The sequence below is a fragment of the Balaenoptera ricei genome, chromosome 11 (genome assembly GCF_028023285.1).
Source record: "Balaenoptera ricei isolate mBalRic1 chromosome 11, mBalRic1.hap2, whole genome shotgun sequence".
Lineage (NCBI taxonomy): Eukaryota > Metazoa > Chordata > Mammalia > Artiodactyla > Balaenopteridae > Balaenoptera > Balaenoptera ricei.
In genome coordinates, this window is record NC_082649.1 from 39,263,017 (window position 1) to 39,282,451 (window position 19,435).

A 19,435-nucleotide genomic window follows, 5' to 3' on the forward strand; every position below is an offset into this window, starting at 1 on the left:
TTGTATATATCAAGTTTACTTATAATTTTAACTTATTACAAAATCGAGAAACTGAATAAATGTTCCAATTTGGGCTTTCTGAAATTCTGAAGAATTTTTTAGAATAATAATGATCAAATGTTAGATTTAATTGTATTGTCATATTAGAACACTGTAATCCAACTGGATGATAAATAAAGGGAGAGAGGGGAAAGAATGTTGAAAGAGCCCTAAGTATAAAATGGAGGAAGTCCACAGAATTCTAGGCTTGGGAGAAATTCTTATGATATTGTTTGGATGACTAGGTATCTATGGTAGATAGTATTGAATAATGGCCCCCTCAAAGACGCCCACATCCTAATCCCTGAAATTTGTTAATATGTTACCTTACAGAGTAGAAGGGACTTTGCAGATACGATCAAGGTTAAAGACTTTGAGGTGGGGAAATTATCCTGGATTATCCAGATGAGCCCAACATAATCACATGGATTCTTAAGAAATTTAAGAAAGCAGGGAAACTTTCCCAGCTGTGGCCAGAGGGAGATGTGACTATAGAAGAATGATCAGAGAGATACAATATTGCTGGCTTTGAAAATGGAGGAAGGGGGGCCATGAGCCTAGGAATGTGGACAGCCTCTAGAGTCTGGAAGAAAGCAGGAAATTCTCTCCTAGAGCCTCCAGAAGGAATGCAGCCCTGCTAACACCTTGATTTTAGCCCAGTGAGACCCATTTCTGACTTCTGCCCTCCAGAACTGTAACATAATAAGTGCATATTGTTTAAGCCATTACGTTGGTTACAATTGTTGTGGCAGCTGTAGAAAATATCTAAGGGGATAAACCTCAGAAAAATGTTTTGCCAGAGGGTTGCAGTAGAAAGTGAACTCTGTGATACCAGAATAACTTTTTCCATTCCTTGGGAATTGTTTTCCCTTCCACATATCAAACCTCATTGTCCTATAAGGTAAAATATGTACTTATTCATTAAAAAGTAATTCTAAATGTTAGAGTTGGAATAAACCTTAACCCCCTGAAATTTACAGATGGAGAAACCAATGGATTTGAGTTTAAATTTAGGCATGGTTCAATCCTCTATCATATATACCCTTTAATTAGAAATTTGTTCTGGAAACATGGAATATATGAGTCATTCCAAAAAGGGTGTTTACTTAGGGAGGTAGACAAATCTTTATCTAGTTGACAGGATTAATTTATGAGATTAATTTGTCACTTTGGAAGGTCCTAACCCTAACCCTGACCCTGAGGAGAAGGAATAAGTCATATTAACAAACTTCACTGTTCAGTAACTAGATCTGCATGCAGAGGAGGTACCAACTCAGAATGGAGGGGTTTGGGAGATGGCAGGGTCACATCAAAAATAAATTTTCCTTATTTCTTCCTGCCTAGGATGTGTTACAGCCTTATAGATTCTGTTTCCCCCCAGACTTCTCCCCAAACAGGAGTCTCTCCTGTTATGGAACATCCCCTTGTTCTCAAAACCCAGTGCCCAGGCAGAGGCTCTGGTCGTCAAACTTGAGAGCAGCACTCTTCCCCTTTTCTCTCCTCAGTCCCTGTCCTCCTTCCATACTTTTGTGGAGGGATTTAAGGTGGCCAAGGGTTTTTTCCTTCTGTATTTAAGGATTTGATCACAGACCCAAAATGCAGTTTATTCTTGTGCAGTTTTACTCTTGGCCATATAATGGACCTTGGGAAACAGAGTGAAGCCATGTTTTAAACCTGCTTAATTTATGTTATAGTGCTTTAATGAAACCATAAGAGGAATGCAGTACTATACAAAAATTTTATCCTAGGTTCCTTCCTTCTGCAGTCCAGCTCTCTGAGCCATCTCTTCCCCCAGTTGCTATTTAGTGTATACTCAGAGATTGACAGCTAGGTGTGGTCCTCTGTTTTTGACTGCCCATGTTTAAGTCAAACTGATATAATTAATAAGATAAACCTGTTATGTGTATGTATACATAGACATATACTTACAGTGTACTTCAGGGATGTATTAATTATGCTAGGGTTTTCTTGATTACCACCCCTGATTAGAGCAGAATATTATTTTTGCTTTCATAGTTGAACACTTAGGTACGGTGTAATTCTCCAGATTAGATTTTTCAGAGTAGATTTAGAGAAGGAATACAGTCAACTGGTAATGATATTTCAGTGCTGATTCCTTGTAGTGTCTGCTATTTTACCATCTTTATATCAATCAGTTGCTTTTGAAAATCACAATTCATTTGCATTTATCGACTGCCTCTTATATGCCATCCATTTACACTAGGTGTTGGGGGTCCAAAAATGAATAGGACACATTCTCTGCCTATACCATGTTTACAGACCTTTGCCATATGTTACCTTGCTGGCCTGTTCTTAGAAATCACCAGCAGACTTGGAATCAAACTGTTTGACCCTAATGAATCAACTCAAGTTAATAATCTACCACGGTGGCACAGGTAGAAATTTAATTTTTCTACTAAAACATGAATGGAGGCTCACTCCTACTGTGTTTACCTTTCCCAGAATGTAAGTTCCAGGGAGATGGAAAAAATTTCATCTGTACTGCCACAAGACCTAGTAATCAGAAGTGGGGCTGGGACCTTAAAAGTTTAAGAACCACTGTTGTACTTTCTTAGCAGTAACTGCAAGTGTACTTTTATCTTAATTCCATGTAGAATCTGATCACGCCCCAACGTGTACTGTCCCCCAGAGTTCTCTCCTGAGCGCAGGCCTTGTCTCTGACTGCCTTCTGGATGTCTCACAAGCACGAACTCTGCTCAACTAGATTTTGCTTCCTCTGCATAGGAGGCACTCCAAAATGTTTGAGTTAAATTGAACAGAAAGAATAAGTCCTGATGAGTGCAACCGTGAAGTGTTTTTGTCTTTTTGTCCTAAGTTTTTAAAAAAAATCATGGAAGTAATATATACTTAGTGCTAAACTATTTAAATGATAAAAAATTTTGTAAGTGAAAATCCCTTCTTAGACTCCTAAATCTCATTCTCCAGAGGTAACACTGTTTTAACGGTGGTTAATATATTTTTCTTGTATGTATAAGTAAATATACACCATTTTCTTCCTAAAAATAGGATCATACTACAAATTGTTGTGCAGCTTGCCATTCGCTTAATAGTCCATGTTGGATGTTGTTCCAACTTTCGTGTCATTATTAGAAGCTTGCTTATCTGGGATAGCTAAGATCTTGCCTGTTCCATATTAATATTTCCAGAGTTTAGTTGTCTTAACTCTAAGGAAGAACAATGATGAAAAAGACATTTTGGCATGTAATATATAATATTTGCATAATTGTAAGCCAGTGCTCTAAAATGATTCTACACACCAAAATCTATAAATAACTGGGAAACATGGTTGGTTCCTGCAAGCAATTATGATATACCACATTATCTGTACCACATGTATTATCCCTTTGTAACATCCTCAAGTGATGTTGGTTTTGTTTACAGCCGGGAGAACCAAATCATCACTGGGCACTATGCATTGTAACAATACATTTCATTTATTACAATGGTATTCTTTTTTAGTGGATGGGCATCTACAAAATCCTTTCTCAGTTCAGTTGTTTTGATGTTTTTGGTGTTTAGACTCTTAGCTCAGGGATTCTCTTTAGATTTATCTCATCCTTTTCAAAGACAGCATAATATTTTTATAGTATGGATTTGCTATTTTTTATTTAAACATTCCTCTTGAGGAAAAGCTTTAGAATACTTTTATTTAGCCATATTAATTTAGCTGTAACTTAAGTGGCGGGGGGCGGTGGTGGTGGGATGAATTGGGAGATTGGGATTGACATGTATACACTAATATGTATAAAACGGATAACTAATAAGAACCTGCTGTATAAAAAAGTAAAATAAAATTCAAAAAAAAAAGCAATCTATAAATGTTTAATTGACGAACAATTCTATGCCTTTGTTCTTCCTACTCTTGAATCATTACTTTTTTTGTTTCCCTGTGACCCTTTCCCTGTGTATTTAAGCTTGTCAAGTTCTTTCTTGTTCTTAAGCCTTTGCTCTCCACTCCCCTTTCCACCAAAGCATTTTACTGTTTCCCTTTGTAAGCCTAGTAAAAGTCTCAAAATTCTCACATTTTGCATCTTATACATTCCCCTTATACTTAACTTTACACTCACAGTATGCTACCTTTCTCTCCTTTCCATTTCTTAACTTCTCAACCTTAACCACTGCCCAGTGCCTTTGGGAGATGCTAGGGGATACATAAAATCAGCATTTTTTTTTCCTTAAAAACTTTTTAGCCAAATACTTATTCATAGGAGATGTCCCATTTTATTCTAAGTAGAATCTTCAGAAATATTTGAAAGGTGATTGCATCCATAAAGTAAGGACATGCTAAGAAAAAATGAGCAATTAGATAATAAGAGAGTATATAGAAATAAATATTTTTAAAAATCCTTTGAACAAATTAAATGACACAGTGGGCGTAGCTGACAACCAAATGGTGATCTAGAAATTCCATCAAAGGAGATCTCTTAGAAAATAGAGCAAAAAGGCAAAGATGGAATTGAGGTGGTTTCTCGACCCTGTGTGCACATTAGAATCATCTGAGATACTTTGTAAAAACACTGACGTCCTGACCACAGACCAATTAAATCCAGACTCTCTGGGAGTGGGTCCAGGCATCAGTGGCTTTTTAAAGCTTCTCAGGTAATTCTTTTTTTTCTTCCCTTGGTTCTTTGTTGTACTTTATTGTTTTGTTTTTTTAACATCTTTATTGGAGTATAATTGCTTTACAATGTTGTGTTAGTTTCTGCTGTATAACAAAGTGAATCAGCTATATGCATATGTATATCCTCATATCCCCTCCCTCTTGTGTCTCCCTCAGGTAATTCTAATATTTATTCCAGAAACATGTTTAGGAGACCTGAAGGATAGAACCAAGGTGCCCAAAGTCTGTCTAATAAGACTTCTAGAAGCAGAGGACAGACAGTGAAGGAAAAGAAATATTAGTAGGAACTTTCCTGAGATCCTCAAAGACTTGTCTTCAGCATTTAAGGACCAGGATGTTAAGGCCCCTGCAGGAATGGAGGAAAGAAGATTAATAACACGTATATCCTGGTGATACATCCGAACCCCAGGAGTAAAGAAAATTCTTACATGTTCATAGAAAAAAATGGGAGCCACCTTGTGCATTCGGGAGGGAGGGAAACCTACCTGGCCTAACTGATCTGAACACAGCATCTGCTCTGTCCCCCAGGTGGGGCTCTACTTAATTTCTCTGCTCTTTGTAATGCTGACCAGGCTCCCTTTGGAAGAGCTGTTCTTACAGTCGGTGTTTCGAAGGCAATTTGCTCTTCTTTGTTCTCTCCTTCTGGCTGATCTCATCTGTGTTCTAGTTCAGTGATACACCTTTTCTTGTTTTCAAGCTCAGAGCTTTGCAAATTTTTCTGTCGCTCCATTGCCATCATGGGGGAAGTTGATCCCTTAGTCTTTCAGCCCTTGGTATTTGGATGGTCTAATATTTTCTAGACCTTTTTTTGTTTTGTTTTAATGCTAATATAACTCTTTGCTTCCTACTTATTTAAGAACAGTAATTCATCCAAGTAAACAGGGTTAGCGACAGGAGTAATGGTAAATTTGGTCTATTAACTTTGCTCTTCTTCACTAATTACTGAGAAGGAAAGTGAGTTTACCAAAGCATTGTATGTATCTGAGAGAGACAATAAAGGAGGAAATAATTTGTAGCAATCAAGGGGTAGCTCCATTTAGGATTCTTTTTCCTCTCCAGTCTTCATGATTGGACATCCCAGAGTCTTTGGTTCCCGAAGAACTGATACAATAATCACTTCTGGAGGCTCGACTCAGAACTTTGGGATTGCACTGGAAATACAGAAGGTATCCTCAATTAAGGGGAAGGTAGGAGAGCTAAAGAGAGGACCATGGTTAAGTGTACAGTGCAGTGACATTAAGTACATTCACATTGTTGTGCAGTTATCACCACTCTTTTCCAGAACTTTTTCATCTTCCCAAAAAGACACTCTATATCCATTAAACAACCTCTCTATTCTCTGCTCCCCTCAGCCCCTGGTAATCTCTATTCTACTTTCTGTGTCTGTAAATATTTTTTTAGTATTTATTTATTTGTTTGGTTGGTTGGTTGACAGGTTGTGCAGGGTGTTAGTTGCAGCAGGCGGGCTCCTTAGTTGTGGCATGCAAACTCTTAGTTGCGGCATGCATGTGAGATCTAGTTCCCTGACCAGGGATCGAACCTGGGCCCCCTGCATTGGGAGCGTGGAGTCTTATCCACTGCGCCACCAGGGAAGTCCCTGTCTCTATAAATATGCCTATTCTAAGTACCTCATATAAGTAGAATCATACAATATTTGTCCTTTTGTGTCTTGCTTATTTCACTTAACATAATGTTTTCAAGTTCATCCATGTTGTAGCATGTATCGGAATTTCATTCCTTTTTATGAAATAATATTCATTTTAATAATCATATATAATATATATTGCACACATACCATATTTTGTTTATGGACACTTGGATTTTTTCCCACCTTTTGGTTTTTGTGAATACTACTACTGTATCTGTTTGAGTCTCTGGTTTTGCTTCTTTGGGGTACATACCTAGGAGTGGAATAGCTGGATCATATGGTGATTCTGTGTTTAATATTTTGAGGAACCACCAAACCTTTTCACTGAGGCTGCACCATTTTACATTACTACCAGCAGTGCATGAGGGTTCTGATTTCTCTACATCTTCACCAACACTTGTCATTTTTCCTTTTTTGATAATAGCCATCCTAATGAGTGTGAAGTGGTATCTCATTGTGATTTTGACTTGCATTTCCCTTATGAATAAGGATGTTGAACATCTTTTCACCTGCTTATTGGCTCTTTGTATATCTTCTTGCAGGTTTCTTTTTTAAAGGAGAAAAAGTAAATGTATGAGCATATATAAGAGTGTTGTTCATCATCTCCCCATTCTGCACCCCAGTGTGGAGGAAGCAAATTAACTGGGGGAAAGTAGGTGAATAAATACAGTGTGCAGTTTCATATAGACATATAGTCTGTCTTTATATTTGATCTCGTTTCCTCTGCATGCATGTATATCTCTCTTTTGTGTGTGTCTTGCCTACAAATAGATAACTCCTCCTGACACTCCTGTGTTACTGGACTTGAATGTTTGATAGAGGCCTGGGGTTGAAAGTAAATGAGGGCTTTCCAGTTCGTCCTTACATGAATATTTTCAAAATTAGGATGCACTTATACTGCATTCAGTTACAAGCCTTTCCTTGTGTTTTCTCTCTTTCTTTTGTGTTTTAGTTTTAGGAGACTGAAAGCCTTTATGGCCCAGACATCTATGGTACTTAGAAAGAGTGCTGCTGTAATTTTGTACTTTTCTGTGTTTCTAACAAAGTAGCCAGTTCCTATATTCTTTTTTGTCTTCTTTCTGAAAACTCTTCTGTTAGACAGTAGGATAATCTGTAATACAAGATATCTATATTTTAACAAAGAGAACAACTACAACAGTAGGTAATATACATGGTTAATTAGTGGATAAACCTTTAAAATGATTTCTCATTTGGGGGAATATGACAATTTAGTTAGGTTAAGTTTTCAGTACACTGTTGATGAAATTTTAAGCGTAGTCTCATTTTTCTGTGATGTCTCAGGTGTTTGCTGACCAGCACTTTGGAGAGTGCATGCTTATCTGGCATGTCCATAACAGAACGAACTGTGTGTTCCCTCTCTGAGGCTCTGGGCAGCAATTTCCCCCTTTGGACAGTTCAGGACAGTGAGCTTTATCATAGATTAATATCCATAGCTACAGAGTGATTTTAAATCCAGAATAAACCTAGGGTAGGGGAACGAAGAAAAGGCTCTCTTATGAAAAAAGTGAAATTTTCTTAGTGTGTCTTACAGGTTTTTAGGAATTATCTGTTCTTACAGCCTTTTTTTCATGTAACATTAGATCAAGGAAGAAGTTTTTCTTTGTTTTGTTTGCTTACAAAAATCTATACCCCAAATGGTATAACTGGAATTAAGGGGAAGTACTTGGAATGTTCAGTTTATTTCTTTATTCTTCCAGATTTATCTGCCTTTGAAAGTTCAACAAAGTTTTAGTGTTGTTTTTATCTTTGTGTTTTAATTAATTTAATTCGTGCTACCTCTTTTCACATGGACTCCATACTAGTCAGAATCGTTCTGAGATTACGAAGATTATTTGAATCCCTTCAAGTGTTAGAACCAAAAATGAAGAGCAAATTCCTTTATCAAATGAGATTTATAAAGCTTGCAAGTCAACTTATACAAGTTCCCTATTTATTTAAATTTTAGCAAGCCATTGTTTCCAAAGGGGAGGGTTAGAACAAAAGAAAATGTTTTTTGATTGACAGTATTTTCGTTTAAAAGTTTAGCTGATCTACAAGTGACAAACATTCAAAAGAAAGGCATTGCCTTTGGATGTGTTGTAGTCATGCTTTCTGAATGCTCTGTTTTTAGCTTTTGGTGATATTTGTGCTCACACATGCTCTCTCTCAAATGATTTGAAAGTAAGTGGCAGACATCATGGCACCTCACCCCTAAATACTTCAACATGTGTCTCCTAAGAATGAGGATATTATTCTGTATAAAACCACAATGCTATATCACACTCCAGAAGGCTAACATTATACAGTAATAATAAGGTAATGTATGGTCTGTTTTTCCAAATTTTCCTAATTCTCCCAAAAATGTGCTTTTATAAATTTTTATTCCCCCTAATCCAGGATCCAGCCAAGGATCACACACTGCATTTGGTGGCTGTGTCTCTTTAGTCTTTTTAAAACCAGAACAGGCCCCTTTTCTTTTTTTTTAACTTTTTTTTGTCTTTCATAACATTAACATTTTGAGGAGTCTAGGCCAGTTGTAGAATGTTCCACCACCTAATTTTGTCTTTTCTTCTTGATTAGTTTCAGGTTAAATGTTTTTGGTAGGAATACCACATGTATACTTCCCATTACATCACATCAGGAGGCACACTGATACTGGTTTGTGTTAATATAGAAGATGCAGAGTTTTGTCATGATGCAGATCACTTGTGTGAAGGGGGAGGTTTGTCAGATCACTCCACTGGAAAGCCCTTTTTCCTTTTTTAATAATAAGTAATCTGTAGTTCATGTTTTGAGACCGTGTAGCAGTCCTGTTCCCTAATAACCTTTCATTTGGTGGTTTTAATTTGTTTATTGATTTACTCCAAGGTTTCCCCAGGGGTTTACTGATGGATGTCTATGTACCTGTAAAGCACCAGGAAATTTTTTTGTATGTATATATTTTTCCAGGGATACGGTCCAACACCTCCAGAATGTTTAAACGATCTTTTCCCTCTGTTTTTGAGGTGGCTCCTGCAAATTTCTATGCATCAGAGAGTGTTTTATAAGTGGTAGGTTACTAGAATTTGGGAACAAACCCTGTTCATCTAATTTTCCTAATTATCTTGCCCAGCATCACACAACAAGTAGGTACTTAATTTTTGTTGTTGTTTGTTTGAGAACGCTTTGTTCTGGCCTTTCCCTTATCCTGAGCCAAGCATTTGGATCTTTTGTGTTTGGCATAAAGTGTACTAGAAAATAAAGCAAAGGGCTAAGCCCCTGGTTTTTGGTGTTCTCTTTGAAGATTTGGGGGCACAGCAAAATTTGATTTGTGTCTTTGTTGACACTGAAGTAAATTTAGACACTGGAAATTGGAAATGATTTAAAACACTATATCAACTATATTTAGTTGTCTAATTATCAGTTGTTTCAGTAAGACATTTTTCACAAGTGTAAAATAGCACTTTTTAACTGTGTAGGCAAGAGGGTCCCACAGGTGACTTAGGGAGCCTTATGTCCATTATTAGCCTAATACTGAATAGCTGTAGAAGTGATTAATTCTTGTCTTCCCCTGCTCAACCAGGAGAGCAGTATGGAATTCATCATGGCAGCAGCCAGCAAGGTGTGTTTTGTTTTGTCTTGTTGATTAGCCTGTTGGTATTTGCCTTGCATGAAAAGTGTCTGTCATTTAGGTGACTGATGATAATAATAAGAGTTAACATTGGAATAGTATACTTTTAACATACATATTATACCATTTAATCCAGAAGATCACTCTGTGAAAGTAGATACTATTTTTATTCTAATTACACAGGTAGGGAAAAAAACTTAGAGAAGTTAAAGTAAGCACATTAAACAGCTTGTAAGGAGCTTCAGATTCCTTGACCTTTCTGTCATTCCAGTCTAAAAGGTAGAGGTGTTCTAAGGAATCTAAATATGAACAAAGCATGGCCCTGCTCTCAAGGATCTTTTAAATACAACAAGTGTGTTGTCTTACGAATGTATTATAGACAACAAATCAAGGGGAGAGCTAAGGAAGTACAGAAAAGGGCAGACAACTGCAAAATAGAAGGTCAAGTTTGGTAAGATGGAGGTAGCATTTGAGTGGGAAAAATGGGGATTTTATTTTTCTTTAATTTTTTAAATTTTTATTTTATTTATTTTTGGCTGTGTTGGGTCTTCGTTGCTGCATGTGGGCTTTCTCTAGTTGTGGCGGGCGGGGCTACTCTTCGTTGAGGTGCACGGGCTTCTCATTGCGGTGGCTTCTCTTGTTGCGGAGCACGGGCTCTAGGCACGCGGGCTTCAGTAGTTGTGGCTCGCGGGCTCTAGAGCACAGGCTCAGTAGTTGTGGCGCACGGGCTTAGTTGCTCCACGGCATGTGGGATCTTCCCGGACCAGGGCTTGAACCCGTGTCCCCTGCATTGGCAGGCGGATTCTTATCCACTGCGCCACCAGGGAAGCCCAAGAATGGGGATTTTAAAAAAGAGTGACCAAGAGCATGGAGATGGGAAAGCACAGGACTTGTTATGGGAGAAGAATTAGTCTGGTTTGGCTAGAGCATGAGCTGCATGAAAGAAAGTAGTGGAAGCTAGACCTGAAAGATAGGTAAGGATCATGTTGTGGAGGGCCTGGAATGCCATGGTAGGGAAGAACCTCATTCCAAAGGAACTCTTGCGCAGGAAATGAAAAATATGGCTCTATAAAAGACCTAGTAATAATCATGATAAATGTTTACATTTTTAAGTTATGACTTTGTGCTAATCTCTTAACATTTGTTATCTCATTAATGCCTCACAGTAACTCTATGAACAAAAACTCCATCCATTTTACAGATGTGAAACTGAGGCTCAGTGACTTTAAGTTTGCAAATGTCAAACAGATATTGCTGGAGCTAGGACTCAGACTGGGGTCTGTCATTTTGAAAGCCTGTCCTGTTTTCCACTGTGATATATTGTCATTTCTTTTATCACATCACCTGTTAAGTTCTTAATTCTCTGTCAAGAATATGGCTGTAGGAAAAGGATGTTTTCAAAGTTCTGAAAGGACTACTTCTCAATGCGTTATCATGCTAAGGAATATAATCACTATCAAACCTGACTTGGTCTGCTCTCTCATTTGGGATCAGAGCTGGATGGGAAATTGAAGAGTTGGATGATGTTTCATTTACATGCCTCACGACATCAATACATGCTCACAGCAAATGTTTTTATTTTCCTTTTCAGTGTTTAACCTTATTGGCCCTTAGTAAATCTTGGGTCAGGTTAAAGCTCAGTTCCTAGGGGCATTTAAGATGCATAAAGAAGTGATACTTTTCCTAGCTAAAATATGTTTCTTCTCAGCAGGTTGTCTACTTATAAAAGACAATGACTACTGATGAAGCTGCCAAGAACAATGGAGAAAGCCCCGCAGCAGCTGTTGCTGAACAGGGAGAGGATATTACCTCCAAAAAAGATAGAGGAGTATTAAAGGTGAGGCCACAAGGATGAATGACATTTTGGGAAATTTGCTATCTGGAAAGATTGTCAATAAAAATCTTCTTTTGTTTTTTTGGCTGGAGGTGGAGATGGAGGCTTACTAAGTACCAAACACTGCAGTTAAATTCTCATTTTGTCTTCATAACTGGAGGTTTATTTTTAATCCCAGACTATAGATGGTAAAACTGAGGGCCAGCTAGGTAAATTGACTTGCCCCAAATCATATGTCTTGGTAAATGCAGATCTGGGGTTCAGGTCCAAGTTATGTCTGACTCCAAAAGGCTGTCTCTCTCTATTCTCAGAGTGTATAAATGGGTTATTATTTTAATATAATATTTAAGTATATTAAAGCTAGCAAATGACAATTCAAAAGACTTTTTTAAAAGAAAAAGAAAAGCTAACTTGCAGAGTTCAAAAGGATTGGTTTTTTACATACAAATAGAATTCCTGTGTGCAGTGCAGGTATTTTTTTGAGGTTTCATCAGAGAATATATCTCACTTTTGAATTAGCTTTCCTCCTTAAAAACACTTTTTTCATTCTGTAATTAATCATTTTTACATTTTTTTTTAAATCTCACAGTGGTTTTGTGAGACAGAGTTCTTTTTTTTGTTTTATGAGCTTATTTATTTATTTATTTATTTATTTATTTATTTTGGCTGTGTTGGGTCTTCGTTTCTGTGCGAGGGCTTTCTCTAGTTGCGGCAAGCGGGGGCCACTGTTCATCGCGGTGCGTGGGCCTCTCACTATCGCGGCCTCTCTTGTTGCGGAGCACAGGCTCCAGATGCGCAGGCTCAGTAGTTGTGGCTCACAGGCCTAGTTGCTCCGCGGCATGTGGGATCTTCCCAGACCAGGGCTCGAACCCGTGTCCCCTGCATTGGCAGGCAGATTCTCAACCGCTGTGCCACCAGGGAAGCCCCAGAGTTCTTTTTGATTCTTCCATTTATGTATGGAAGATATATATGTGTTATTATTCCATATAATAAAGAGAGGTTAAATGGTTTTAGTCATACTAAGTTCTTTTTTCTCCTACACTGTTGTTATGCGTTCAAGTTTTGTATAATTAATTTTTTTTTTGCTGAAAAGATTATCTTAAGCATTCTAAATATTACCACTAAGCTGAGTTTTAACATCTCCTTGTGTTATCAGTAGCAAACGAGAATTTTTTTAGTTTGTTTTGGCTAATCTTGCTTATGTGCAAGCTTTTTTCTGCACCTGAATCTCTTCCGAATATACATGTTTTACTATTAGCTTGCTATATGCCAAGCCAAAGTTTGAAGACTTGAACCTGTAGAATAAGGGCTTTATGCTATCTATAGCATAAGATGTATATTATGATATCTTCATTCAGAGGGCTTTTCAACCTTGTAGCTCTGTGAATTACTCATCCCATACTCCAGAATGCCTCTCAAGACAGTGGAAATTCTGTGGGCTATCCTCAGCATCTCCCTACCTCTGTTTAAGTTCTCCTCTTTCATCTTTTCAGAGCACTGGTACAGAGAACATGGCTCCCAACTTGCCTGAGGCCCTGCTTTGTTCTAGGGAGTAAATCTAATAAGATTTTTAGGCTTGTAAGAAACATTTAGAGATTATAAACCCTTTAAATCTTATGGTTTATCACTGTCTAAAGCCTCATGTTTCACCATGGCTTTTGGTTAAGATTAGGTCTTTTAACTCTGTGACCTAGAGCAATTTAGTAACCTATCTGTGATGAAGTTTCCTCATTTGTAAAATTAGAGTAATAATACTGCCTACCTCATAGAATTATTGAGATTACGTAAAGCATTTGGCACAGTGCCATGATTGTAATAATCTCTCTTATTAACTGTTACTGTATATATTTTTTAAAAGACCAAGGCAGATCTGGGAAGTGAGAAACTAACCCAGGAAGATAAAATTTCTTTTTGGAGCTTACATTTTTAAAATGAATTGAGACTAGATCATATCCTTAAGACAGCTCCAGATTTAGGCACTAAACTCGTCTTGTTGGGGAAACCGGAAGTGATACCACAGTATCACTTGCTGATGTGAACAGCTCTGACTCCATGGTAGCCATTCATCCCATATGCCCAGTTACTTGGTTATAGTCCTAGAAATGCAGATTCCCTCCAGGGGAGGCTCAGGCTCCTAAATACTGCATGCAGTTCATGAACACGAGCACTTCTAGAATATCGTGTGATTTCTTTTAGATTAACTTTTCTGAAACTTTTTTTCCCCTTGAGTACTAGAAGGGCAGTAATGATTCTACTTTTTTTTTTTTACTAGCACTTAATATAATTTTTTAAACTGTAGTTATTTTTTCCCAGCTGTATTGAGATATATTTGAAATATAACACTATGTAAGTTTAAGGTATACAGTGTGATGATATGATACACTTAAATGTTTTGAAATGATTACTGCAGTAGGGTTAGTTAACCCCTTCATCACCTCAGATAATTATTTCTTTTTTGTGGTAAGAACATTTAAGATCTATTCTCTTAGCAGCTCTCAAGTATATAATACAGTGTTGTTAATTATAGTCACCACGCTGTACATTTTATCCCAAAAATTTATTCATCTTATAACTTGGAAGTTTGTACTCTTTGACCAGCATCTCCCCATTTTCCCCTAGCCCCTGGCAACCATCATTCTACTCTCTGTTTCTGTGAGTTCAGCTTTTTTAGATTCCACATATAAGTGATATCACACAGTATTTATCTGTCTCTGACTAACTTATTTCACTTAGCATAATGCCCTCAAGGTACATTCATATTGTCTCAAATGGTATTATTTCCTTCTTTTTCATGAATGAATAATATTCTATTATATATATATATATATATATAATATATATATATACCACATCTTTATCCATTATTTCTTTGAGATAGTGATTTCATTTCCTTTGGATTTATACCCAGAAGTGGAATTGCTGGATCATATGGTAGTTCTAGTTTTAATTTTTTGACGAAACTTCATACTGTTTTCCATAGTGGCTGTCCCAATTTATATCCCTACCAACGGTGTACAGGGTTTACTTTTCTCCACATCCTCATCAACACTTGTTATTTCTTGATTTTTTGATTATAGCCATGAGTTCCTTGTATATTTTCAGTATCAAATATATGGTTTTTAGATATTTTCTCCCATTCCATAGATCGCCTTTTCATTTTGGTGATTGTTTCTTTTGCTGTGCAGAAGCTTTTTTTTTTTTTAATATATATATAAATTTATTTTATTTGTATTTATTTTTGGCTGTGTTGGGTCTTTGTTGCTGCATGCAGGCTTTCTCTAGTTGCAGTGAGCAGGGGCTACTCTTCATTGCAGTGCACAGGCTTCTCATTGCAGTGGCTTCTCTTGTTGCAGAGCATGGGCTCTAGGTGCGTGGGCTTCAGTAGTTGTGGCTCGCGGTCTCTAGAGCGCAGGCTCAGTAGTTGTGGCGCATGGGCTTAGTTGCTCCGCAGCATGTGGGATCTTCCCGGACCAGGGCTCGAACCTGTGTCCCCTGCGTTGGCAGGAGGATTCTTAATCACTGTGCCACCAGGGAAGCCCACAGAAGCTTTTTAGTTTGATGTTCCACTTATTTATTTTTGTTGCTTGTACTTTTGGTGTCATATCCAAAAAATTATTGCCAAGATTAATGTCAAGGAGATTTTTCCCTTGTTTTCCTTTAGATGTGTTATAGTTTCATATCTTATATTTAAGTCTTTCATTGATTTTGAGTTAATTTTTGTGAGTGGTGTAAGATAGGGGTCCAATTTTATTCTTCATAGGGTTATCCAGTTTCCCCTACATCTTTTACTGAAGAGATTATCTGTTCCTCATTGAGCATTCTTGGCTCCCTTGTCAAATATTAGTTGACTGTATATGCTACGGTTTATTTCTGGGTTCTCGATTCTGTTCCATTGGTCTGTGTGCCTGTTTTTATGTCAGTACTATTCTGTTTTTATCACTATAGCTTTTAATATAGTTTGAAATCAGGAAATGTGATGCCTCCAGCTTTGTTCTTTCTCAGGATTGCTTTGACTCTTTGGGATCTTTTATGGGTCTGTACGAATTTTAGCTTTTTTTTTTTTCTATTTCTGTGAAAAATACCATGGGAAATTTTGATATGTCTTGGATTGAATCTATAGATGTTTTTCAGTAGTATGGACATTTTAACATTTTTAATTCTTCTCATCCATGATCATAGGACACCTTTCCACTTATATGTGTCTTCTTCAGTTTCTTTCATCAGAATCTTATAGTTTTCAGTGTATAGATCTTCCACCTCCTTGGTTAAATTTATTTCTAACTATTTTATAGTTTTTGATGATATTGTGAATGGGATTTTTTATTGAGGTATGATTGACATATAACATTTTATTAGTTTCGGGTGTACAACATAATGATTTGACATTTGTATGTATTATGAAATGATCACCACAATAAGTCTATTTAACGTCTGTCACCGTACATAGTTTAAAAAAATATTTTTGTGATGAGAACTTTTCAGATCTATTCTCTTAGCATCTTTCAAATATGCAATACAATATTATTAACTATCGCATCATGCTGTACATTACATCCATGACTTATTCTGTAACTGAAGGTTTGTACCTTTTGACTCCCTTTACCCGTTTCTCCCACCCTCCCCTCAAACTCTGACCTCTGGCAACCACCAATCTGTTTCTGCTCTTTGTATCTATAAATTTAGTTGTTTTTTCTTTACTTTTCTTTCTTTCTTTTTTTTTTAAGATTGCATATATAAGTGAGATCATACGGTATTTGTCTTTCTCTGTCTGACCTATTTTCACTTAGCATAATGCCCTCAAGGTCCATCCATGTTGTTACAAATGGCAAGATTTCATTCTTTTTTTTTTTTTTTTTAATAAGTTTATTTATTTGGCTGCCCTGAGTCTTTGCTGCTGCTTTCTCTGGGGCTACTCTTCGTTGTGGTGCGCGGGCTTCTCATTGTTGTGGCTTCTCTTGTTGCAGAGCATGGGCTCTAGGTGCATGGGCTCAGTAGTTGTGGCTCTCGGCCTCTAGAGCGCAGGCTCAGTAGTTGTGGTGCATGGGCTTCGTTGCTCTGCGGCATGTGGGATCTTCCCGGACCAGGGCTCGAACCCGTGTCCCCTGCATTGGCAGGCAGATTCTTAACCACTGCGCCACCAGGGAAGTCCCAATTTCATTCTTTTTTATGGCTAAATAATCATCCATTGTGTGTGTGTGTGTGTGTGTGTGTATACATACATATATATATATATAACATATACAAATATATATATTTTCTTTATCCATTCATTTATTGATGAACACAGGTTGTTTCCATATCTTGGCTAATGTAAGTAATGCTGCAGTGAACATGGTGGGGGTGCATATATCTTTTTCAGTTAGTGTTTTCATTTCTTTTGTATGAATACCCACAAGTGGAATTGTTGGATCATATGGTAGTTCTACTTTTAATCTTTTTAGGAACCTCCATACTGTTCTCCATAGTGGCTGCACCAGTTTACATTCCCACCAACAGTGCAAGAGGTTTCCCTTTTCTCCACATCCTCACCAACACTTTTTATTTCTTGTCTTTTTGATGACAGCCATTCTGACAGGTGTGAGGTGATATCTCATTGTGGTTTTGGTTTACATTTCCGGGATTGTTTTCTCTATTTCTTTTTCAGATATTTTGTTAGTTAGTAGGAACACAACTGATTTCTGTATATTGATTTTGTAATCCTGCAACTTTACTGAATTCATTGATTAGTTCAAACACTTTTTTTGATGAAGTTGCAGTAATCATTTTTTTTCCTTTAGAATGTCTAGGCTTTTGAGCTAAGAAAGTTATAGAATCTAAGTTCACAGTGTTTACGTGGTGATATGAGGGAGGGGCAAGGAGGACGCATCTCAAAAAAGAATTTAGGAGCAAATAATTGAATTCTTTAGATAAAAATTCAGACCCTTCCCCAAAAAAGATGTTTATTGGACATTAGCTACCATCCTTTGTTATCTAATAAAAATGATTAATTTGGCATAAGTGATTGACAGAATAAATTATACACCACATGCCTGGATTTGATTTTCTTTTCCCAGAACTGACCAACTGCATTAGTGTCTTGCTCTGCCAAGAACAAAATAAATATACTGGATTTTATGATAGTTAAATGTTTTTCAACTTGGAGCTTTTTGGCATTTCCTTTACTAGAACACAAGTTATTCAGTATCATATCAAACTGTGCAGTGGTACTGTTTTTTTTACACGTTGAATATTCTTCAAATAGTAGGAAGTATAACCTTTATATCAGGAAATAGGGCTTTTTGAAATTAAACCAAACTAGTGGAATCGAGTCAAAAGATAATGTTTTTAGCAAAGGAGAGAAGTAAAAATCTCACCTTTGAAACTTTGCTTCAGACTTCTTTTTGAATGTTTTTGAAAGTCCACTAATCTTTTTGGTCTAATTCCGTTTGTACATGGACTAACTGTGTTTTGAAAGATTTCAGTGTCAAAAGATGGGGCATTAAACCAATGAAACAAGATCTATCGATTAATTATTTTGAGAGAATAGTGTGATTAACAATACAATTAAATATAGCATTAAAGATTTAGAGTAGTACAGGATAATTTTGTAACAGTGAGGATCATTGAGAGAACTGGGAGGGAAGCCTTTAGAAAGGACAGACAGTTGTTTGCAAATGTGCCTGAGTGATGTGGAAGGGACTGTGTGACCTCTGTATTCTCTGATTACAAATAAAATGTTTAACCTCATTTTTCTTGACGTTTGTCTTTTCTAGATTGTCAAAAGAGTGGGGAATAGTGAGGAAACCCCAATGATTGGAGACAAAGTTTATGTCCATTACAAAGGAAAATTGTCAAATGGAAAGAAGTTTGATTCCAGTCATGATCGAAACGAACCGTTTGTCTTTAGTCTTGGCAAAGGTAAGAGGGTATTTTTTTTTTTTGAGTTGTGTTTTGCTTAGATTTATTGCTATTTATATTATATGGGAGCTAGTGGAACCTATCCTTGCCAAAAGTAAAGATATTTTGGAGCAGTAGTTCTCATGGATCCTATCCTTGCCAAAAATAAAGATATTTTGGAGCAGTAGTTCTCAAAGTATGGTCCGTGGATCCCTGTGGGGTCCCTGAGATACTTTTAGGGGGTCCATAGTGTCAAAATTATTTTCATAATAATACTAAGATGTTATTTATTTATTTTACTGTATTGACATTTGCACCGATGGTACCAAGCTGCAATGGTGAATATTTGCTGGAGCCTTAGCACAAATCTAGGCAATGGCACCAAACTATACCATTAGTATGCCCTCACTCACTGTTTAAATAAGAAAAAAAAGAAGGCCAGTTTTACTTAAGAATGTCCTTGATAAGGTGTAAAACATATTAATTTTATTAAATCCTAATCCTTGAGTTTCACATTGTTTTGATATTTTGTGACAGATGGGAAAGTGCACATAAAGCACTTCTGCATCCCCAACTACAGTGGCTATCTCAAGGGAAAGCACTTGTGTACTTGCTTTAGTTGAGAGCTGAACTAGCTGCATTTTTTCCATGAAGCACCATATTTATTTTAAAGGGCAAGCTATGATTATTCAGACTTGATTTTTCCGTATTTGGCAGATATTTTCTCGCAAATGAATGAAGTGAGCCTGTCACTTCAAGGACAACAACTGACAGTATTTGTTGCCA

At 37.0% G+C, this 19,435-nt stretch overlaps 1 protein-coding gene across 7 annotated transcripts in view; it reads left to right on the forward strand.

Moving 5' to 3' along the window:
* FKBP5 (FKBP prolyl isomerase 5) overlaps positions 1 to 19,435 on the forward strand; it is a 100,221-nt gene that overhangs the window by 32,191 nt on the left and 48,595 nt on the right. For 3 of the 7 annotated variants that reach the window (XM_059938839.1, XM_059938835.1, XM_059938841.1), the window contains 2 exons: positions 11,648 to 11,776; positions 18,526 to 18,670. In XM_059938839.1, the coding sequence (XP_059794822.1) occupies positions 11,672 to 11,776; positions 18,526 to 18,670 (250 nt within the window). In that variant the 5' untranslated portion in view covers positions 11,648 to 11,671. Of the gene's footprint in view, positions 1 to 6,871; positions 6,982 to 9,891; positions 9,931 to 11,647; positions 11,777 to 18,525; positions 18,671 to 19,435 lie in introns of all 7 variants that reach the window. The other 4 variants (XM_059938842.1, XM_059938836.1, XM_059938838.1 and 1 more) reach the window with 3 other exon arrangements.